Below are 25,086 nucleotides of genomic sequence, written 5' to 3' on the forward strand. Positions count from 1 at the left end.
TATTACTTTTATGGATTGTTTATCCGTGTTTTGCTTTCCTTCTCTTGGCTCTTATGAATGGATTTGCTGAATTTGACTTGCAGAACCCATTGTGATTTTGGCATCCATTTGAATGCTTCATAGGTGTGCATACACATTTTTCCATTTGCCTATACTTCTGTTGGCATGTCAGGCTCACTTCCTGCTAGAAAGGAATCAGAGAGACGTAGAAGCTTATGTACTTGGATGTACATTTCAGTTTGTAAGTGTTTATATATGAGATGGGTTCTGTAGGAAGGCCGTTGGTTGATCTTAATGAACTTCCTGCCGTGGAGGATGACGAAGCTGACAGCAGTTCATGCTTCCAGCCTCAAAGGGCCATTCCTTCCTCAAATATCCGCAGTTCCAACTTGTTTGTAACATCGCCTTCCCCTCAGAGAATAGTAAATAATCATGCTTTCTCTCATGCATCTTTGGATTCTGGCTCTCAGACTTTTGTTTGCCCAAAAAGCCCTCAAAGATGCTTGGTCTCTGATGAACATATGGAAGCAGGCGATATGAGCTCTGAGGTTGCATCATTATTGAAGGCATGTAATGAAGAGGATGCAAAATCAGCACCAAAGGTAGATTTGAGTTCTGCAGAGGTTCAGGTGGTCGAAAAGGAAGAGGGAGAATGGTCTGATGCAGAGGATTCTGCCACTGGACATGGAAGTAGTTGTATGCAAGAACAGCCACTTACTGGTTGTAGAAATGAGCCACAAGAGAAAGGAATTCCCGATATGAAGAATCATTCTGTCTTAGGGACAATTATGGGCCGTGTCTCTCAAAATAGCAGAAGTATCAAGGATGAGAACAGTAACCATATTTCTTTCGGATTGAATCGAGACACAAACGATGGCAAAAACAACACTAACCAAAATATACAAAGCAATTGTAAAGGTGACATAACCATAGATTTCCAGGAAGAAACTGGGTCAGTTTTGAAACAAAGAAAAGTTAAAGGGGTTGAAGCACTTCATGCACTGAAGTGTGCAAATAATCCTGGGAAAAGGTCTAGGTTTGACCAACATAAGGAAGCACTGCTAGGAAAAAAACGCAGTAGGCAGACCATGTTTCTCAATTTGGAAGATGTCAAGCAAGCTGGTCCCATCAAGACGTCGACCCCAAAAAGACAGAACTTTCCAGCTGCTATTACCAAACGTACAGTGAAAGATGCACATTCAGTTCCTCCTGCTGAAAGTACTGCAGAAAAACAGAATCAGCATGTGAACAAGGATCTAAAACATGTTGATTTATCATGTAATGAAGGAAACAATTATGTGGAATCCAATGATTCAAAATCTGAATGTAATGGTGATATGAATTCAGGAATTCTGGATCGGCCTAGGAGGCTGAATAGTTCCACATTTCTTGCTGCAGAGGTAATCCTACCTTCCATATCGAGACAGTGTTCGTGGAAGCAGCCCTTGGAATCAAGGCAGGTCGGCAATTCACAAATATCAACTAGGAAGTCAGCTCTAACCAGTCACGGTTCTATTGATCCAAAATTATCAACCCAAAAACTTCCGCCCAAGAAGCCAGCTGCAGCTACGCGGAGAGCCCAATGTCAGGATACTTCCGTGGAACGTCTTTTGCGGGAGGTGACTAATGAAAAACTTTGGCATCATCCAGGTACTTAAAAAATATAAGTTTTCCCACCTTACCCCAATGCATTTTGTTTGTACTGAGTTGCTTGTGTGTGATTTTTGAGGTTTCGTATTTTTCTTCTCTTGATTTTGGTGGAATTATATTAGTGAGCTTTAATTGTTTATATTCATGGTAAAAGCCCAATTCTTCCAGCCATCCCTCTGATGGAAATAAAGATTCTATGTAGTTTATAATTTTATAATTCTAATTGTGTTGGGAATTTTTTTGAATTTTATATGCATTTAGTTTTATTTGGACTTTTAATGAATTCTGTGGTAGAATTTAAGTAGTATTAGATTGCTATATTAGATATGGCTGCTGGCCTCAAATTATGATTTTGGAGATTGATTATTTGAAAATGACACTTCTCTGATTCTTGTCTTCTTCCCCCCAGTTTCTTTTCATCCTCTGTCTCCTCTTGTTTTGTTTCTCCTTTCTTCTTCTCTTTTGTAAACAGAGCCTAACCTGAGTCTAGAGCCATCTCTTCAATCACACAATAAAGAGCCCTTCCCATTCATTGAGGATCCAGTATCATGTTATCAACTTTGTAGAAATTATGTTCTTAGATCTGTGGATCCAGTATCCTCAATCATTGTACTGTTCCAGTGTTTATTTGTTTCTTTCTCTTGCTGAGCCCTTACTTTTATTGCTGCTATTTCACACCAGGAGAAGCTGACCTCCAGTGTGTCCCTGCTCGATTTGAATCTGCGGAAGAGTATGTAAAAGTATTTGAGCCTTTGCTTTTTGAGGAATGCCGTGCACAGCTTTACAGCACCTGGGAGGAGTTGATTGAAGCAGTTTCCTGGGGCTTACATATTATGGTTCGTGTAAAGAGTGTTGAAAGACGAGAAAGAGGTGCTTCCCTTTCATAGTACCTTCATTATATACCTTTTATTTTGCAAGTCAATAGGTTATGCCATATTAAACAAAGTAAGATACTATCTATTTTTCATTTTTATTTGATGTCCTGAAATAGTTGTCCACTTGGAAAAGTTGTTGAAGATTTTGCTATTCTCTAAATTCCCTTTTTTCTATATAACATTAATAATTGGGGAGAAAATTAGGTGAGCTAGATATTTTAACACTATATGAGATGAGTGTAAATGTGTTAAGTAACCAATTGTCATAAAAGTTGAATTTCCAAAGGCGGATTAACAATGTACGACAAATGATCTTTTGAAACAAATCTATAGATGTTTCTGAAATTGTCACATTGGCCTACAAATCAAGATTGATGGTTTAGTCATGGGACATCAGACATTTTTTTTTTAAATTATACAGTGAGCTTCAAGGCATACCTACAAAAATTTGTTAAACATTTAAGCAAAATTGTCTTGTCATATTAGCCCGTTAATAAATTTGCAAGGGTTAAGAGAATAGAACCATGTTAAGCCAGTTATCTTTTGGTATTAGCAACATAATCATGCACAGATAAGGGATAATACCAAGGATAAATCCAAAATTTGTTATACATATTATCACCTTATGATCCTACCTACCTATGTGGTGATTATGATCTTGTTTTCATTATCTTTGTTAGTGCATTTTGTTAGTTAATACAACAACAACAACAACATATCTATTATATGAATTTTAGCTTGTCAATCATCTCAATTAATGATCATATCTTTTGTTGGCTTTTATAACTCATACCTTACCTAAAAGTTTTCCATCAAGTATTCCTTAGCCTTCCTCTACCTCTTTTGCTAAATATTTGTTTTGTGTATTGTTAATTATTAAGCCAAACTGATCCAATTTGTTTGGTTTTCAATTTTTTGAAAAGAACAAGTTGGCTTGAAATTTTCATAAAAAATCGTGTATTAGTTCTTTTAGTTTGTGTCACAAAAAAATCAAAACGAAACTGTAAACTGTTTTACATATTATATGATATTTATATATATTATATGTAATATATAATATTTACCAAAAAACATATCTTGTAACAAAAAAAATTTAATGAAAAAATTTTAGCCATTTTTTAAAATTTATATTGAAGTTTTATGCTAGTTGTGTTTTTATGTTGTACAAGTTGATTTCACAATATCAACTACATGATGAATCATGACCATATCAATTATTTTTCATTCATTGCCATTTCATGAAACTTTTTCATATAAATATGGTGTTAAAACTTTGTCACTTGTCCTTCACTAGAAGGTTGTATCCTTCACTAGAAGGTTGTGTCTAAAAGGGCATCCCGCATAAAATTTTCCCATATTGTTCTTTGATGGATTTGTATTGTTAATGCAACTTTTAAAAGTCAATTGACATTGTGACTGCAGTGCCACCAAACCTTAACTTCGTTAGGATAACGTTCAGTTAATGATGATGACCATATAAATCTTTATACAAATGAAATACTACAAATAATTTTTTAATTTAACTTCTCATAAAAATTTGAATGCTCGTGTACTTTTTTATGGATTAATATAACTCTTATATTGTCTAAACTGCGGTTTGAACCAAACTAAACCATTGGTTTGGAATATATTCAAACAATAATTCGTGGTTTGGTATTTGTATTCTTTCAAACTGGATTGTGCACACCCCAAGTTAATATTCCATCAAAAAGATGTATTCCCTTGGCTAATCACTTTGCAGATATTGTTTCTTACTTTCTTAGCATATGAACTCAACCTAGATAATCTTAGTTTTGTTTCTTTTGGCTTTCTGAATTAAGGCTTCATCCCCGTTTCCTTTTTGTACCCATTTTTTGAATTCCTTTTCTTCCATATTGCTGTAGGGTGGTATGACGTGACAGTTCTTCCTGCAAAAGAATGTAAATGGGCATTCAAGGATGGTGATGTTGCAATTCTTTCTACCCCCAGGCCTGGAAAAGGTTTATCCTAACTTTTAATTGGACTACTTGGCTTGTTTACTCTTCATGTGAATAGCATCTTTTTACAGCTTAAATATCCTAATTAGCTTGAGTTGCATTAAGCAGTAGGATCCAAAGGAAGCAACACTTATTATAAGGACGATGATGGTGAGCCTGAAGTCAGTGGACGTGTGGCTGGAACTATAAGGAGATACATGCCTATTGGAACTCGTGATTCCCTTAGGGTGATCCTTCATTTTTATGTTGGGGACTCTTATGATCTGAACAGGTTGCTTAGAAATTCCCCAAAACTGTTTGATCTTAGTTTCAATTTTTGTACTAAATAGATGCTTGTCTTTATTTTAATAAACTCATGATTTTCTGTTGATGATTATTCCTTTCTTGTTTGCTTATCCTTTTAAACAATGAATTGTCAGCAAGGTAGATAATGATCATATTCTGAGGAAAGTTCAGGCCAGAGGTATCTGGTTTCTAACTGTACTTGGTTCTCTTGCAACTACTCAAAGGGAATATGTTGCTCTGCATGCATTTCAACGCCTCAATCTCCAGGTTGGAGCTGGAATTTAGTTTTTGAGATATGGTCCCCATTAAATTTCTGTTGCATGTAATTAATAAACCATTGACATTCTGTTACAGATGCAAACAGCTATCCTGCAGCCTAGTCCCGAGCACTTCCCAAAATATGATGAACAGCATCCTACTACACCTGAAAGTTTTACACCGAACTTTGTTGATTATCTAAGTAGGACCTTCAACGTACCCCAGTTAGCAGCAATCCAGTGGGCTGCAATGCATACTGCTGCTGGTACAAGTAGTGTTATGAAAAAAAAGGAAGATCCTTGGCCATTTACTCTAGTTGAAGGGCCTCCAGGCACAGGTAAGACACACACAGTATGGGGAATGCTAAATGTCATCCATCTTGTTCAATATCAGCACTATTATTCAGCACTGCTTAAGAAACTAGCTCCTGATAGCTATAAGAAAACAAGTGAGAGCAACTTCAACAATGTCGCCACTGGATCCATTGATGAAGTTCTACAGAGCATGGATCAAAATCTTCTTTGCACCCTTCCAAATCTGAGTACAAAACCTAGAATGCTGGTTTGTGCTCCTTCAAATGCTGCAACAGATGAATTGCTTACGCGTGTTCTTGACCGCGGGTTTATTGACGGTGAAATGAAAGTTTACAGGCCTGATGTGGCCCGAGTTGGTGTTGATTCACAAACACGTGCTGCTCAGGCTGTTTCTGTTGAGTGCAGAACTGAACAGCTTCTAGTCAAGAGTCGTGATGAAATTTATGGATGGATGCACCAGTTAAGAGCCCGTGAAGCTCAGTTATCTCAGCAGATAGCTTGTCTACGCAGAGAACTCAATCTTGCTGCTGCTGCTTGTTGTGCCCAAGGGTCAGTTGGGGTTGACCCAGGCAACCTTGTGACTCGGGACCAGAACCGAGATAGCTTGTTGCAAAAGCTGGCAGCAGTTGTTGAGAACAGGGATAAAATTTTGGTGGAAATATCCCGTCTTCTCATTTTAGAAGGTAAGTTTCGAGTAGGTGGAAACTTTAATTTGAATGAAGCTCGTGCTAATCTGGAAGCAAGTTTTGCCAATGAGGCTGAAATTGTCTTCACCACTGTGTCAAGCAGTGGACGCAAGTTGTTCTCTCGTCTCACTCATGGTTTTGACATGGTTGTAATTGATGAGGCAGCACAAGCCAGTGAAGTAGCCATTCTTCCTCCTCTCTGTCTTGGTGTAGCACGGTGCGTTCTTGTAGGGGATCCCCAGCAACTTCCTGCAACTGTTATCAGCAAGGCAGCTGGATCATTATTATACAACAGAAGCCTCTTTGAGAGGTTCCAGCAAGCTGGCTGCCCTACGATCTTGTTATCCGTTCAGTATAGGATGCATCCTCAAATCAGGGATTTCCCTTCTAGGTATTTCTACAAGGGCCACCTAACTGACAGCGAAAGTGTTGCTCGGTTACCGGACGAAATATGTTATATGGACCCTTTACTGCGGCCTTACGTGTTCTATGACATTAGCCATGGTCGAGAGTCCCGACGAGGTGGATCTGTTTCATATCAGAACGTACATGAGGCACGGTTTTGTCTTAGTTTGTGGGAACATCTTCAGAAAACTTTGAGATCACTGGGTATGGGAAAAGTTTCTGTTGGCATAATCACCCCATACAAACTGCAACTGAAATGCCTTCAACGCGAGTTTGAGGACGTTTTAAATTCAGAAGGGAAAAATATTTATATCAATACGGTGGATGCTTTCCAAGGCCAAGAACGAGATGTCATCATAATGTCTTGTGTCCGTGCTTCAAATCATGGCGTGGGCTTTGTGGCCGATATCCGCCGCATGAATGTTGCTCTCACTCGTGCTAGACGAGCTCTTTGGGTAAGTGGATTTTCTCTGTGTTTAGTCATTGTTCGTAGAAGAGAGCCTCCTCATATAATACTCATCATGCACATAATTTTTTTCATGGACTTGTTGACGTTATTGGACTTGTTTTCCTGTGGCCAAACAGGTTGTGGGGAATGCCAACACTCTGGTGCAATCTGATGATTGGTCTGCACTGATTGCTGATGCCAAATCAAGAAACTGCTACAAGAATATGGTTTCTCTACCGAAGGATTTCCTGATTCCTAGGACTCGTGCTCATGCGCAATTGCCTGGTAAGGTCTCCTCTAATCCGAGGGGTTTTAGATCTGGGGTAAGACACAGATCATTCGATATGCAGACGGACCCCAGTTCTGGAACACCTTCAGAAGCTGATGAGAAGCCAAATGCATCAGTAATATGCAAGAATGGGAAGTACCGTCACTGAAAGCCACCAATGTGTAATTCCTTGGATGATTTTAATCAGTTGGGCAACAAATCCCCAGTTGCCTGGTAATTTGCAAGGAGGAGAGACTTGTAGCGACTGGTTGTTAACTAAAATTTATCTTCTTCGCCTTGGATGAGTTCCCGGAATATCACTGGAGTTGAATTGGGCTCCTCATTCCAAACCTGAACTTTTGTGCAGTCAATGTGGTTGCAAATCATTCCTAGGTCTGGAAGCTTGTGGAACTTCTTTATCTTCTCATTGTGATCACTGTAGTGTGAAACAACAAATTCCGATCACTTTCCTGCTGAAGTCGGGCAGAATATATATCGCAGCAGAATGGAAGAGATCGGGAAAACCAAAACCGTGGGGTTGAAGGGATGGCATGGCAGTGAAGAACATTGCTTTTTGTGATTGGGCTGTAGCTTTCTCAAACTGCCATAATTTCTGGCCGTTTCCAGCGCTAAACCTTAATCTGCAGCCCACGGTGATGGAAGTAAGATCTTTTTGTTCCTAGTTTTTGTTTCTTTTATTTGCATTTGCCAAATCTATCTTACAGATTTCATTGCTTTTTCCTAATGCAAATAACCCAATAATTAATGTGTAGACTCCACAAGAACTTCGAGTCGAATCTGGTGCTGGATTTCCTGCCCGGACAAGATTATAGTGTCTCATGCTTGGCTAAAAGCTTCAACTGATGCTTTTGATTCTCTCTTCCCAAAATAAACAGCTGCTGACTGATTTGAAGCCGTCCTTCTCAAAAAGTATAGTATGTATATGTACATTACAGCGTACATTGATTTGGGATATGCCTGGATTTTGGCTGGAGGGATGTTAAAATCTTTGTAGGATTTCACTTTCATTTTTCTATTACTTGATTAATTTGATTTGAATAGGCTGTTAGATGCCAAACATGGCCTCCTGTGAGTATATTTCAACCTTCTGTATAGATATTGACTGAGAGAGAGAGAGAGAGTACAGTATAAAAATCCTTTTAGCTGATGATCCCAGTGGAGAGGTCGGGTCTATGTACATCTTCAATGTACTCTGCTTGATCAATTGTTCATCTTCTAGTCTATCTTTCTGACTTTTTATGTTTCCAATTTTTGTACTGTTTGGACTTTTGACCAATAGTTTAAATTTTAAAGAGCCTTTTTATAACACTAAAATCAGTTTTAAATTAATTAAAATTATTTTTATAAAATGCTTTTTAATAAGCATAACTTTCAAAACAAGAATACCAATATTGAGTCTACAATAAAATACAAAAATGTTCGACCTAGAATGTTAAATGGTAAAGTATTTAGATATATAGAATATAAGAGTATTAGATTCAGATAATAATATTTTAAATCTCAAATAACTTTTAAAAAGATATTTGAGACGATTATTTTAACTTAGTTATGAAAAATATAACAAGTATTTAATAAAAGACAGAAAATTTTGATTAAAGTTTGAAAAATAATTAAGTATGAAGAATTGAATTAAAATTCAAGCATTTTTTCATTTCTTTCATTTTTCTCAAGAGCAAGTATACCTGTTGTAACTTATCCTTCGGGGCAGTTTCGCTGAAGAAGTCTCCAAGGAGAATTCTTAGGTGTGAAACAATCAATCTTGAGAGAAGGGCTTCTCCTAGAAGCCTATTTTGCATACGTAACTCAGTCGAGCGGTCTTCTTGGGCAAAGTCTTTCGAGAGACCCGTCTCTCGTACTGCTTACCTCACATCATTCTGCATAACGTGGCTTGCCCTTCTTTAGGCCTCCATTCTTTACGGGGTCATTCCTTCAGGAAGGAGGGTAGGGGGTCTCACTAGAGTCCTTCTAAGCTTAACCATAAGACAACTACATACGGTCGAGAAAGTTGCGTAACCTAGAATTCAAGGAGTCGGCATCCCTCACACGTTCGTGCCACATGTCCCAATCACCAACTAACTTGTGCCTATAAATACTCCTCAACCCCTTTTGTTTGAGGACTCTAATTTTTTCAATTTTAATTCCTTCTAGACCTTAGATGACCCGAACGACTCTTTGGTAGATATTTGGAAAAAACTCCATTCTTAAGGACAACACACTACATACTACATTTGGACTTCATAAGGACACTATTTAACTTAAGTATCGAAGGACCAACATGAGAGAAATTCCCATATGCCTTCTAATTGCATGTTGTCTTGCAGACCACCTATCTGGAGTAACCTTGTCGGGAGACCACTTTGGGGATATGTTCTTGCTCTCCCGAGTAGTAGATTGAGCATCTTTTTAGCCACGTTGGCCTTTTTTAGACAGGCCTTGTGTTCTCACTTAGCCCTGCTAACTTCTTGCTGAGCTTCTCTGACAAACAAATATTAATTATTGTAGTCAGATAACAATAATTTGGTGTCGTCTGTATAAAATGAGCAAAAAGTCAAATTTAACGACAGATGGAACGTGTACTTATTATGTGTATTTTTAGACCACATTGGATGGGTCGAAAATAGCACAAAAGGTCAACCCGATCATCCTAAGCCCAGTCAACCCAAGGTGAATCGAAGTCATAGGTTGCTAGGCCAAATCCAGGTCGTGAAATGGTGTGAGCAGCAAGCTGCGTGCCCAACTTCCCACGAGCTTACTCAACTCCCTCAGTGCGACATTCATGAGCTTATCGAAAACCTATCACAGCTTGGTAGAGAAGAAGTCAACATTTCCAATTCAAAATAAATCAAATCCCTACAAAAGCGGAATCCGTTCCTGACTACGGGAAACTGATAAGGGAACTCAATTAACGTAATCTTATCTTCCTATTTGGTAGATTATTCAAATTGCAAACATCTCACACTATAAATAGGGGTCGAAAAGCCATTGTAAGGGGGGACGAATAATTATATATTGTTACTCTGCCGGAATAACTAGAGAACAGTCGTGAACCAGGCATCATTCCGACCGAACCACATAAAAATTTCTTGTGTGTAGCTTGTCATTTGTTTTGTTCGTTTCTTTCATTTGTATTTGTGTTTATTCTCTTAGTATGGGTTGACGAAACACGGTCGGCCGATTTCGAACGTCAACAGTACCTGAACTTGAGAACCATTGTGGTTAGCCCCCAAGGCCTAAAGACACTTTCCCAAAACCCAAAGATATCCCCATGCAAGACTCTTTCGCGCCCTCTCTTTAGGGTAGCCTTATTCTAGTCGAATTCTATTTTTCTCCAAGGCGGTCCTTTGGGGCCCCGAAGAGCATCCTTGGACCCTTATGGGTGACAACTTCCCTAAGCAAGTCCTTTGGTCGTCCAGTCAACGCATGGGTCATCCTGAGCAATCCTCATCCCTCACGAAATGTGAAGAGCTAAGAAGGAATTATGGCGCGATGAAGTGTTGACAGGAGGAGAGTTTAAAGATACCCCTTCGCATGGTTCTTCCAAAGATATACACAAGTTTGCATGTGAAGGAGAACAGGGATGGCAATTTCTGATGATGCTTCTCAACTAGAGAAAATTGTTGAGAAAACCCCCAAACAAGTCCTTGGGAAGGTAACGCCAGCTCAAGGCCAACCTAATGAAGCCGTTGCTCTCTTGAGACAGGGACTCCCATAGTCGAAGAGGTTACCCCTGCTTCATCTAAAGGGATATCCAATATTCTATCAGCCCTTTCATTTTTTATGGTGCAAGTGCAGCGCTCCTGCTTATTCAATGCTCGTCGAAGAGTCTAATAATGCACTGAGGTGGCATGCAGTTGGCTTCAGGCGTAAAATAAAGTGTGTAATACCCGGGAATAATTTGAGGATAAAAATGATATTTGATAAAGGGCATAAATGGAATTTTGAAAAAATAAGACTATAGGGTACACTAACACAGTTTTAGACGATCGAATTAGTCAGAGAGAGGACCCCGAACCCTAGATAGCCAAGAAAAATGGTGTAGTATCGACGAGTGATTTAAATTATGATTTTTAGTGATAAAAGAAATGAGATCAAGAACAGTTTTCGGTACAGCAAAAATATAGCTGTCAATTAGGTCGTATTACCGAATTGTTATAGACGATGTCTGAGAAATCAACGGAGTGTGTCTAGAACTAATATTTAATGTATAGAACAACCCTTAAGTGGTTTCAGGTTGAATCGAGTGGATTTGAGGTCAAAACAATCAATCGGGCTTAAGTGCAATTTTCTGAATTTGCCCGAGAGAGGTCAAAACGATAATTTTTCGAAAGTTTCAAGGGAGAAATGAGAAGTACTAATATTTTGGGTCTTAGTGGTATAGTTGGATAATTAAGGGGCTTGAGGATAAGGGCCAAAATGCAAAAGAAAGTTTCTGAGGGGCTAAAGTACAATTTTTGAAAATATGCTCTGGCAGATCTGGCCGCGATTTTGGGCCAAAAAATTCGGAGATTTGTAGTGTTCTTCGACAGGGCATGGCCAAGGTCGCGTAAGGGCGAAGCTATGGCCTCTGATTGGTCGGAAAAATGGACAAATTTGGCTATAAATAGCCGAGTTTTGGTGAGGGTTTGTATCACAAATTTTACTTCGAATTTCTCACTTTTGGGAGCGAATTAGAGGTCGGGGATAAGGGGCTTTTGTTTCCCAGGTTGTGAGGAGCAATTCTGGAGATTTTGAGAATTTTTGGAGTAGTGTAGGGAGTATTTTGGCATATATATATATACATTCGGTCGTATATATATATATATACATATTGCGTGAAGTATCAAATCGGGTTGTAAAGTGATCGATCGAATGATCTATTAAGGGGCTTTTGGTCGCAAGGTTATGGGTAGAAAATATGAAAAGTTTCGTGTCAATCGGAGTTCGAATCGAAGGCCAATTTGATTCGCCGGAGTTCGGTGGCGGGATAGCTTCGGCCGACTATTTTTAGCCAAATCGGAAGGCTTCCGGTGGTTTTTTCCGAACAAGATAGGTACCATTGGGATCGACTAAGGGAGAGGAACAACTTGGTGTCGTCGATTCAATTTGCCGGTGTGCCGTCGCCAGAGAAGATGACCGGAGGTATTTTTTATATTTTTTTAAATACTGAAAATATAGAAAATTCGATAAAAAATAGAATTAAAGGAATTAAAATTATGGAAAAATATCCAGAAATTCAAGGAAAAGGAATAGTTTATTTTGATGAATTTTTATCTTGGAAATTTCTTGAGGAGATAATTAATTTGGATTTTTGAAAGGAAAGGTAAATAGAAAATAAATAGGAGGAATTTTTATAAAATTATGAGAAAGTTACAGAAGGATAAAAAATTTATTTTATGAATTTTGATGATTTTTCTTGAAGTATATTCAAAGGAAATCAATGAGAAATAAATTTTCTCAAGGAAAAGTAATTATGAAATTTGAGAAAGTAGGAGAAAAATCTGGAAAATTTCCAGAAAATTCTATAGGCTTATAAATATTTTTTTATGAATTTTTGTGGAGAAAAATTTAGAAAAAATGCTTGAAGTATAGGAAGAAATTAGAGAAAAATAATGAGAAAATTGGGAAAATAAATATTAATTTCCCTTTGAATGCATGTGATGTCTAGGGTATCGTTGAGGCTCGAATTTGAACTATAGAGCGCCTGGCACGAGAATCGAGGTCGATCGGGCACGCATTTTTCGAGGAATCTTGAATTTAGCCCAAGGTGAGTGGTTCTACCCGAAAAGACTTATAGTAACATGTGAATGGCTTACTATGAGTGTTCATCCCTATGGCTTGGTTTATTGTGATGGTCTGTCCAAACGGTTACTTACACATGCATTGAATTTTGTACGATTGCATACATTGAACTGTTGATTTTAAGTTATGCATGTTATGATTTTTCAGCATTGGCATGTTGCGTTGTCCATGTGGGACGTGGGTTGTTAACCTATGACGTAGCTCTCGAGTGTCAGCACTTGGAATGCGTGCCAAGGGTTAATGCTATGTGACCCACTTGGGACGGGGTTGAGACGGACTTCACCCTGATTGTTGGCTCAAGTGGCGGGGCTGAGAGTGGACACCACCCCAGATTCCTTTGAGCAATAGCATCAAGGCTGAGGTGTCGTGGATTTCAGGGATAGTGCTGATGTGACACTCTTGGGGCTAGGGTTGCGTTGGATTTTGGAATGCTTTTGAGTAGGAGCGTAAAGCCTAACAATGACAATGGGGTGATTCTCGGGTTCATATGTCGAGGTTGTCTCTCTTAAGCAGGATTGGTTTGCCAATGGGTCGGTGTGGTCGTGTCGCCTTTAGAGAGATTGCATTTTTCCCCGGTTAGGGCTAAGTGCTATGTGGGATTCTCTTAGGCTGGGGCGTTCGGTTTTATATATGATTTTGCATATCTGCATGAAAATATTTTTGAACTCTTACTTAGATGACTCAGCATCTAATTTAGACTATGTTCCTGGAATATTCAAACGTTCAGGTGAAAACAGTGGCGCCAAGGGAAAGAATGTCACCGAGATGTAGCTGTTATGTTCAGTTTTCGTAGGTTTTGTCTATGATTACGATGTTCAGAGATGATGTAATATTTTGATATTTTCATGTGAAATATCGATTTAGTTATTGTAAAAGGAATTGTCAGTTATATATATTATTGAGGTTTTGATCTTGCTTCCGCTGATGTGATTGATAATACCTGTCTTAGTCTATTAAATTTTGATATGCTGAGAAGGTACGATCGAGATTGTCAGGAAATGACTATGATGAGGGTATGTATGTCGAGAGGCTTATGTTGTATGATATTGAAAAAAAAAAATCCGAAATCTCGAGGTAATGCTCGTTCTGAGAAAATGGAACGTTACAAAGTGCAAAAAATCACAGCAACTATCACCAATCATTGATTTAAGTGCATAATTGCAGCCTGCTAGGTTGACAGCAACTATCACCAATATAAATTCAAATATGACAGGAATTTTTTTTTTTTTTTAACCTAAGCATTGTGAGATTATAAGAAATCATCCATTCCAAATAGGTTGCATCAGTTGATTCAGTTCTGTTTTATGAAACATGTTATTATTAACAACAAGATTGAAGAGAGCCATAGCTCCAATTTCCTGATAAGAGAAACACGACTCAAGAACCAAGAACAAGAAATTACCTTTAGCTGGGATGAAGCGTCGACAAGACCCCAAACCTCTCGAGATCTGCCACCGTGGAAGGTGTCTCCGGTGAAGCCTCGACGAGAGATGACAGCACGGAGGCAAAGGTAGTCGAAGAGATCTGGTCAGCTCGGAGATAGTCCAAGACGACAACTTCGAGGCCTCACTAGTCACTGGTGATCTCCTTGGACCGCTTGGACCCTACAAGATGACAACTTCAAGAGGAGGAATGGATGTCGGTCTAGTGTGATCGGGGTTGGGTAGTGGATAGAGAGGAAGAATGGAAGATTAGGTTAGGATTTTTATGTTTTATAGTTTATAATTTATTTTTTTATTATTATTCTACTCAAGCAGTTCGATTTTTTACTGAACTGCTTTTGTTCAAGCCGCAAATTACACAATTTGAGGCTTTCTCAAATTGTGCCAAATCACACCCCTAAAAATATTGTACGATGCAATGTAATCGATTTTCATGATTTGATGATTTTTTTGAACACCCTTAATACTCCAACATCTCCTCAATGAGGGGAACTTGCACAGGACATTCTCTCAAGCATCTATATGTGGGATTCTTATGGAATTTTGGTCGCGGACGTAATATAAATAAGGTTGAATTGTAAAAAGAAAATTATAACATTTATGATATCTTCGTTGTGGATGTAGGAGAAACCAATTTGAATTGCGTAAACAAAATTCTAATATTATATTATGAAAATAGACACGACACGTCAAAGTAAAGAAAACTCTTAACATTTTTCTTACCATCGGGCTTTTCTTTGTTGAAGATGATTCGCTCTTCTCGATGACACCTCATGGATCCAACATCGAAACCAAAAGCGACATTATATATAATTGGGCTCTCGTTCACCAAAGATGATCTACTCTCCTCGGTGGCGCTATGTGGATCCAACCGCTAAACCAGAAGAGACATCATTATTGGGCTCTCATGCACTGGAGATGATCTGCTCCACTTAGTGACACCTTGCACATCCCAACTGCGAAATCAAAAGCGTGAACAAAACAAAAGCAAAATACTTTTTACGGGCAAATCCCCACGAGTGGACTGCATCTAAATGCATGCCAAATAAAAAGAGGCTCTTCCACCTAGTCAGGGACTGATCCAGGCAAGTGGGTTGGGCTGGGCTAGAAAAAATTGGGGGTGGGTTAGACTATTATTAAAAAATTAAAAAATTTACCTTACAAATTTAAATTTTCTTGTGGGTTGCCCTCAACTTCAGCTAAAGATAGCTCACTAATAAATCTACCTTTGCACCCAATGATGGTACACCCACCTAGTGCCGCACAACAATTCACTCTAGATTAAGATAAGACTCCCTGTTAATATAGGTAATCCCTAACTGCGATACCAAAAGTCCAAATGTAGGCTGGCTTTGCTAAGTCGGGTTACAAAAACTGCCCCCCATGGATATAGAGTTGGGGTTTTGAACCGTGTAATAAAATCATTCCCCCGCAAATGTAGGGTTTATTTGAATCGCATACTAAAATTATGGATGTAGGGTTTATCTGAAAGGATTTTTCTAAACTGCACCACCAAAATCACGGATGTAGGTGATGATCAAATCGCGTAAACAAAAGAATTTCTTGATTAATCTTGAGCACTCGATTATATATCTCTCTACTTTTTTATGGATTAATATAACTCTTATATTGTCTAAACTAAGCTTTGAACCAAACTAAACTATTGGTTTGGAATATATTCAAACAGTAGTTCGTTGTATTCTTTCAAACTGGATTGTGCACATCGCAAGTTAATATTCCATCGAAAGATGTGTATTCCCTTGGCTAATCATTTTGCAGATATTGTTTCTTACTTTCTTAGCATATGAACTCAACCTAGATAATCTTAGTTTTGTTTCTTTTGGCCTTTTGAATTAAGGCTTCATCCCCTTTTCCTTTTTGTACCCATTTTTTGAATTCCTTTTCTTCCATATTGCTGTAGGGTGGTATGACGTGACAGTTCTTCCAGCAAAAGAATGCAAATGGGCATTCAAGGATAGTGATGTTGCAGTTCTTTCTACCCCCGGGCCTGGAAAAGGTTTATCCTAACTTTTAATTGGACTACTTGGCTTGTTTACTCTGCATGTGAATAGCATCTTTTTACAGCTTAAATATCCTAATTAGCTTGAGTTGCATTAAGCTGTAGGATCCAAAGGAAGCAACACTTCTTACAAGGATGATGATGGTGAGCCTGAAGTCAGTGGACGTGTGGCTGGAACTATGAGGAGATACGTGCCTATTGGAACTCGTGATCCCCTTTGGGTGATCATTTTTATGTTGGGGACTCTTATGATCTGAACAGGTTGATTAGAAATTCCTCAAAATTGTTTGATCTTAGTTTCAATTTTTGTACTAAATAAATCCTTGTCTTTATTTTAATAAACTCATGATTTTCTGTTGATGATTATTCCTTTCTTGTTTGCTTATCCTTTTAAACAATGAATTGTCAGCAAGGTAGATAATGATCATATTCTTGAAGGTTATAGGATAAATTTGAGAAGTGTAATGAACAAGAAATATAACTAGAGAGCAGTTCAATTTCCTCTGCTTTTTAGCAAAAACAACGTTTGGCTTATATAGCCATTACAAGAGAAGTCTAAAAGACAAGTAAATAAAGCATTACATTCTCAAGATAATTTAATTCAATTAAAAGACTTTTGGATCTTCCAGAATGTTGAACTTGGGCTTGACGAAATCTTTAAGCAATTTTGGTTTTAGAGTTCCAACAATGCCTCCCCTAAACCAAACTTGCTCTTCATTCCTAGACTTGCTGCAACTTTTGAGAAAGCTGGCCCTCAAAGTGGTTTAGTGAAAATGTTAGCCTTTTGTTCACTGGTCCTGCAATACTTAACAACAACAACACCTTCATTCACAAGCTCCCTCAAGAAATGGTACCAAATCCGAATATGTTTTGTTTTTCCATGAAGAACTGGATCTTTCGAAATTGAAATAGATGAACTGTTGTCATAGAACAAGGTTGTTGGACCTTTTTGACCATGCTTGAGATTCTCCAAAATACCACGTAACCAGAGTAGATGACATCCTGCGAAAGAAGCAGCAATATATTCTGCTTCTGTGATAGAGAGTGCAACCATTGGTTGTTTCTTTGAACACCATGCTATTGCTCCACTCCCTAGATCAAAAACATAACCTGAAGTGCTTTTGCTATCATCAATACTTCCTGCTAAGTCACTGTCAGTATAGCCAACAAGGTTAACAGGCACATTTGCTTGATAGAAAATACCATAGTTAAGAGGTTTTTTTCACATATCTCAGGATTCTTTTTGCTGCCTCCCAATGATTAGAGAATGGTTTCTCCATAAACCTGCTAACCAAACTTACAGCATACATAATATCGAGCCTTGTAGCTGTTAAGTACATCAAGTTCCCAACCAAACTTCGAAACATAGTTGAATTAACCAGCTTTCCCTTACCATATTTGCTCAATTTCAATCCTGTGATACAAGGAGTTGAAATAGGATTTGCATTTTCCATTCTGAATTTTTTTAAAACCTCTTTTGCATAACTCTCTTGGGTGATAAAAATTCCATGTTTGGATATATGAACTTCAATTCCAAGGAAATGATGTAATTCACCTAGATCAATCATTTCAAATTCATTCTTCATTGAGAGCTTAAAATCATTCAGCAGCTTTAAATCATTACCAGTGAAAATAAGGTCGTCAACATAAAGACTTACAAATATGAAGCCTCCATATGGACTGATTTTGATATAGAGAGTGTGTTCCAATGGACATTTTTGAAAACCATTCTTCTCGAAGTAAGAATTGATGCAGCTGTACCAAGCTCTTGGTGACTGCTTCAGCCTGTATAATGCTTTTCTCAACTTGTAGACTTTATCTTCTTCTCCTTTTTTTACAAAACCAGGAGGCTGTTCAAGGTAGACTTCTTCCTTTAGCACACCATTTAGGAATGCTGATTTTACGTCCATTTATAAAATCCTCCAATTGTTTTGAGTTGCAAGGGAGATCATTAATCGAACTATATCAAGCCTTGACATAGGAGCAAAAACTTCTGTAAAATCTTCTCCTTCTTTTTTGCTTGTATCCCTTTGCTACAAGCCTTGCTTTATGTTTGTTGATGGAGCCATCTGCATTCATTTTTGTTTTGTATAGCCATTTAACACCAATGGGTTTTTTATGTGGAGGAAGATTTGTAAGCTCCCAAGTTTCATTTTTTTCAATAGCTGTTATTTTCTCCTTTATGGCTCTTTTCCATACTTCTTCCTTATTTGCATTATCAAAAGAGATTGGATCTTCTCCTGCATAGAAAGCAAAAAATACAGAATTATCATATTCAACAGGCTCTGTTGAATCTAAAAGTTCTTGTACACTTCTCATTCTTCTTGGAGGACTTGGAGAAGATGTATGTGAAGATTCTGATGAAAATTTTGATGGAGTCCTTGGTGAATAAGAAGGATTTTCTTCTTCTGAATCTTTTTCTGTGGTTGAAGGAATGTCCAGCTCAATTGCTTTATCTTTTGTATCTTCAAAGCTTGAATTTTCATCAATACGAACATCACAACTTATCACAACCTTTTTGGTCTTTGGATTATACAGCTTGTATGCTTTGCTTCTCTCACTGTATCCAATGAATATGCATTTTTCAGACTTATCATCAAACTTGTTTCTTTTTGCCTGTGGAATGAGTGAGCAACACTTCCAAACACCTTTAAATGTTGAATATCAGGCTTTCTTCCATACCAGGCCTCATGTGGTGTGCAATCTTTCAAATACTTTGTTGGAGACCGATTAATAAGATAACCTGCACAAGAAACAGCCTCTGCCCAAAATTTATTTGGTAAGTTTTTTCTTTTAAGCATACATCTCATACTTTCAACAATAGTTCTATTTTTTCTTTCACTTACACCATTCTACTGTGGTGTAAAGATGGCTGTCAACTCATGCCTTATTCCTTGTTCTCTGAAATATTTTTCTGCTTCATTTGAAATATACTCGCCACCACGGTCCGTTCTCAAGGTTTTGATACGAAGGCCAGTATAGTTCTCAACTTCTGTTTTAAAATCTTTAAAAACTTGAAATGCCTGTGACTTTTCTTTGAGAAAGTAAATCCACACCTTTCTTGTAAGTCATCAATAAAAGTGATGAAGAAATTGCTGCCACCAAGAGATTCAGTTGGCATTTTTCCACAAAGGTCAGAATGGACAAGTTCTAAAGGCCTTTTAGCTCTCCAACTTGATTGTTGTGGGAATGGATCTCCGTGTTGCTTTCCAAGTTGACATGCTTCACAAATCTCTTCAACTTGGTCAATTTTAGGCAGCCCTCTAACCATCTCCTTTGTTGATAATAGCTTCAAACTTCCATAATTCAAGTGCCCAAACCTTTCATGCCATAGCTTGGGAACATTTTTTCCAGCAGCAGCAAAACAAGATAAATTTGTGGTCTCAAGTTTGAGAGGAAACAAGTTATTTGAGGCCACAACAATTTTTGCAATAACTTGATTTCCTTTTAATATAGTGCAAGCATTATCATGCATATGCAAATTATATCCTTTCTTCATAAGATGACCGGCACTAAGCAAGTTACTTTTCAAACCTGAAACAAAATAAACCTCAAACATTTTCTCAACATTTCCAAATTTTGTTTTAAAAGAAATCTCACCAACAGCTACAATTTTATGAGTACTAGCATCACCAATCATTACTTCACCGTGATCAATTTTAGATAAACTAGAAAATAATTTTTTGTTACCTGTCATATGTTTGCTAGCACCACTGTCAAGGTACCACACTTCATCCGTGCCGTCATGAGAAGCAAGCAACAGAGTCTCTTCATTCTTGCTTTGATGAAAGAAACATGTTTCATGTTTCTTGTCATTAGCTTGTTTATGCCAGCAATCTGTAATTTTATGTCCAGGCTTGTGGCAGTAATCACATTCAACATAGTGACTTTTCTTGTCATCTACTTGTTTGTGCCAGCAATCGACAACTTTGTGTCCAGGTTTATGACAATAGTTACACTCAATATATCCGCGTCCTCGGCCTCTTTGATAACCACGATCTCCCCTTCCTCTTTGTTGAAATTTTTCATTATTGTCATTCTGATTACTATCATTATGCTGATTATTTCTTCCTCGTCCACGAGAACTCAAATCACCACGTCCTCTGAAATTTTTGCCTTTGTCTCGATTTGATGATTCACGACCTCTTGTAGTTGTAACGTGAGATTTAAGAGCTTGGTCGGTTGTTTCGATGGGGGATACAACAAGTTAATCTTTACTTCATGGGCTTTCAAGACTCCTTGCAAATCTTCCAAAGTTAAGCTTTTGAGATCTCTTGTCTGTTCAATGACAGTAACCAAGCTAAAATATTTTTCTGGAAGAGAACGAAGAACCTTTTGAATAATCCTGAGATCATCCAAAACTTCACCATTTGAGGCCATTTGATTCACAATAGAACCAACTATTGTAAAATACTCTGCAACACTTTCATTTTCTTTCATCTCTAGTTTTTCAAACTCTGATCTCAAAATCTGAAGCCGTACATTTTTTACTTGTTCATCGCCTTTGTAAGCCTTTTGCAGATCTCCCAAGCCTGTTTTGATGTTTTTGCTTTGCAAATTCTCTCGTACACCATTTTTTCTATTGCGAGATTAATTTGATTCAGAGCATTTGTATCCTTCTTTCGGTACTCCATCAAAACTTTCTTTTCAGCATCACTCAGTACTTCTTCATTCTCAGGTTCAACAAAACCTTTATCAACTATATTCCACAAGTCAAATGCTTTCAGCCAAACTTCAAATCTGTCGCTCCAATAGTCATAATCTTCTCCATTGAAGTTATGTGGAAATGGAGTGGCTATATTTCTTGTTGCCATTTTTTTTTTGAAAGCTTTGATACCAATTGAAGGTTATAGGATAAATTTGAGAAGTGTAATGAACAAGAAATATAACTAGAGAGCAGTTCAATTTCCTCTGCTTTTTAGCAAAAACAACGTTTGGCTTATATAGCCATTACAAGAGAAGTCTAAAAGACAAGTAAATAAAGCATTACATTCTCAAGATAATTTAATTCAATTAAAAAACTTTTGGATCTTCCAGAATGTTGAACTTGGGCTTGACGAAATCTTTAAGCAATTTTGGTTTTAGAGTTCCAACAATTCTGAGGAAAGTTCAGGCCAGAGGTATCTGGTTTCTAACTGTACTTGGTTCTCTTGCAACTATTCAAAGGGAATATGTTGCTCTGCATGCATTTCAACGCCTCAATCTCCAGGTTGGAGCTGGAATTGAGTTTTTGAGGTATGGTCCCCATTAAATTTCTGTAGCATGTAATTAATAAACCATGGACATTCTGTTACAGACGAAAACAGCTATCCTGCAGCCTAGTCCAGTAGTCCTGAGCACTTCCCAAAATATGATGAACAGCATCCTGCTACACCTGAAAGTTTTACACCGAACTTTGTTGATTATCTAAGTAGGACCTTCAACATACCCCAGTTAGCAGCAATCCAGTAGGCTGCTATGCATACTGCTGCTGGTACAAGTAGTGTTACGAAAAAAAAGGAAGATCCTTGGTCATTTACTCTAGTTCAAGGGCCTCCAGGCACAGGTAAGACACACACAGTATGGGGAATGCTAAATATCATCCATCTTGTTCAATATCAGCACTATTATTCATCACTGCTTAAGAAACTAGCTCTTGATAGCTATAAGAAAACAAGTGAGAGCAACTTCAACAATGTCGCCACTGGATCCATTGATGAAGTTCTACAGAGCATGGATCAAAATCTTCTTTGCACCCTTCCAAAACAGAGTCCAAAACCTAGAATGCTGGTTTGTGCTCCTTCAAATGCTGCAGCAGATGAATTGCTTACGCGTGTTCTTGACCGCGGGTTTATTGACGGTGAAATGAAAGTTTATAGGCCTGATGTGGCCCGAGTTGGTGTTGATTCACAAACACGTGCTGCTCAGGCTGTTTCTGTTGAGTGTAGAACTGAACAGCTTTTAGTCAAGAGTCTGTGATGAAATTTATGGATGGATGCACCAGTTAAGAGCCCGTGAAGCTCAGTTATCTCAGCAGATGGCTTGTCTACGAAGAGAACTCAATCTTGCTGCTGCTGCTGCTTGTTGTGCCCAGGGTCAGTTGGGGTTGACCCAGGCAACCTTGTGACTCGGGACCAGAACCGAGATAGCTTGTTGCAAAAGCTGGCAGCTGTTGTTGAGAACAGGGATAAAATTTTGGTGGAAATATCCTGTCTTCCCATTTTAGAAGGTAAGTTTCGAGTAGGTGGAAACTTTAATTTGAATGAATCTCGTGCTAATCTGGAAGCAAGTTTTGCCAACGAGGCTGAAATTGTCTTCACCACTGTGTCAAGCAGTGGACGCAAGCTGTTCTCTCCTCTTACTCATGGTTTTGACTTGGTTGTAATTGATGAGGCAGTACAAGCCAGTGAAGTAGCCATTCTTCCTCCTCTCTGTCTTGGTGTAAGGACGGTGCGTTCTTGTAGGGGATCCCCAGCAACTTCCTGCAACTGTTATCAGCAAGGCAGCTGGAACATTATTATACAACAGAAGCCTTTTTGAGAGGTTCCAGCAAGCCGGCTGCCCTACGATCCTGTTATCCGTTCAGTATAGGATGCATCCTCAAATCAGGGATTTCCCTTCTAGGTATTTCTACCAGGGCCGCCTAACTGACAGCGAAAGTGTCGCTCGGTTACCGGACGAAATATGTTATATGGACCCTTTATGGCGGCCTTACGTGTTCTATGACATTACCCATGGTCGAGAGTCCCGACGAGGTGGATCTGTTTCGTATCAGAACGTACATGAGGCTGGGTTCTGTCTTCGTTTGTGGGAACATCTTCAGAAAACTTTGAAATCACTGGGTATGGGAAAAGTCTCTGTTGGCATAATCACCCCATACAAACTGCAACTGAAATGCCTTCAACGCGAGTTTGAGGACGTTTTAAATTCAGAAGGGAAATATATTTATATCAATACGGTGGATACTTTCCAAGGCCAAGAACGAGATGTCATCATAATGTCTTGTGTCCGTGCTTCAAATCATGGCGTGGGCTTTGTGGCCGATATCCGCCGCATGAATGTTGCTCTCACTCGTGCTAGACGAGCTCTTTGGGTAAGTGGATTTTCTGTGTTTAGTCATTGTTCGTAGAAGAGAGCCTCCTCATATAATACTCATCTTGCACATAATTTTTTTCATGGACTTGTTTTCCTGTGGCCAAACAGGTTGTGGGGAATGCCAACACTCTGGTGCAATCTGATGATTGGTCTGCACTGATTGCTGATGCCAAATCAAGAAACTGCTACAAGAATATGGTTTCTCTACCGAAGGATTTCCTGATTCCTAGGACTCGTGCTCATGCGCAATTGCCTGGTAAAGTCTCCTCTAATCCGAGGGGTTTTAGATCTGGTGTAAGACACAGATCATTCGATATGCAGACGGAACCCAGATCCCGAACACCTTCAGAAGATGATGAGAAGCCAAATGCATCAGTAATATGCAAGAATGGAAAGTACCGTCACTGAAAGCCACCAATGTGTAATTCCTTGGATTATTTTAATCAGTTGGGCAACAAATCCCGAGTTGCCTGGTAATTTGCAAGGTGGAGAGAGACTTATAGCAACTGGTTGATAACTAAAATTTATCTTCTGCGCCTTGGATGAGTTCCCGGAATATCACCGGAGTTGAGTTGAGCTCCTCATTCCAAACCTGAACTTTTGTGCAGTCAATGTGGTTGAAAATCATTCCTAGGTCTGGAAGCTTGTGGAACTTCTTTATCTTCTCATTGTGATCACTGTAGTGTAAAACAATAAACTCGGACGACTTTCCTGCTGAAGTCGGGCAGAATATATATCCCAGCAGATTGGAAGAGATCGGGAAAACCATGGGGGTTCCTAATGCAAATAACCCAAGAATTAATGTGTAGACTCCACAAGAATTAATCTGGTGCTGCATTTCCTGCCCGGACAAGATCATAGTGTCTGATGCTTGGCCAAAAGCTTCGACTGATGTTTTTGATTCTCTCTTCCCAAAATATACAGCTGTTGACTGATTTGAAGCTGTCCTGCTCAAAAAGTATAGTATGTATATGTATATTACAGCCACAACCAGCCACCACCGGCCACCTCCCACCACCACCGGCGACAATGTCGGACCTAGGTAAACTTGCTTCCTTTTTTCCCACTATAATCCTCCATTTTATGTTCTGTTTGTTTCACGTATGAACGTGGCCATCCTCCTCCTTCATGTTGCTTCACTGTTCCGACGTCGCCTTTGCCCCTTCAGAAATCCTTCTTAAGCGTTTAAGTAGTGCCCCTTGGGAAATCCACAGAATACCTATGCAAACACATGGATTTGCTGCAGCCTCACCAACCCTGGTCAAGATTATAAATTTTTTTTCAAGAATATATATAGATAAAAATTAGCAGAAATAAGAAAGATGATACATACACCTTTGATACTGAGAGAAGCTCCAAGCTCTGCAATAGGGTTCAATATCAGTTTGGACAGAGCATTAATAAATCTGAAAATTATCGGTGAAATACATCAAATTTATTCCTCTTTCCCCTCATGAAGAAGACGATGGCAATCTTTCCAATCTAGAGATTCATTGGTCCCATGAAAGATTTATTAATTTTTTTTGTCCTTCTCCCTGCATTCCCAGAGTCCAAGCATAAACCTAAACATTTATGAATAAGAAATA

General features: G+C 38.6%; 1 protein-coding gene and 1 pseudogene across 1 annotated transcript; both read left to right on the top strand.

The window, feature by feature from the left end:
- Positions 1-689: 689 nt before the first annotated feature.
- On the top strand, positions 690-8,398 carry LOC127807958 (helicase sen1-like). The gene is made up of 8 exons (XM_052346214.1): positions 690-1,650; positions 2,332-2,520; positions 4,409-4,504; positions 4,610-4,772; positions 4,921-5,053; positions 5,141-6,904; positions 7,035-7,827; positions 7,939-8,398. The coding sequence occupies exons 1-7, from the start codon at positions 699-701 to the stop codon at positions 7,332-7,334; spliced, it is 3,597 nt and encodes a 1,198-aa protein (XP_052202174.1). The 5' UTR covers positions 690-698; the 3' UTR covers positions 7,335-7,827; positions 7,939-8,398.
- Positions 8,399-10,763: 2,365 nt separating this feature from the next.
- LOC127807713 (helicase sen1-like) lies at positions 10,764-24,507 on the top strand (annotated as a pseudogene).
- Positions 24,508-25,086: the final 579 nt, after the last annotated feature.

The sequence above is a fragment of the Diospyros lotus genome, chromosome 8, assembly GCF_014633365.1.
Source record: "Diospyros lotus cultivar Yz01 chromosome 8, ASM1463336v1, whole genome shotgun sequence".
Taxonomy (NCBI): domain Eukaryota; kingdom Viridiplantae; phylum Streptophyta; class Magnoliopsida; order Ericales; family Ebenaceae; genus Diospyros; species Diospyros lotus.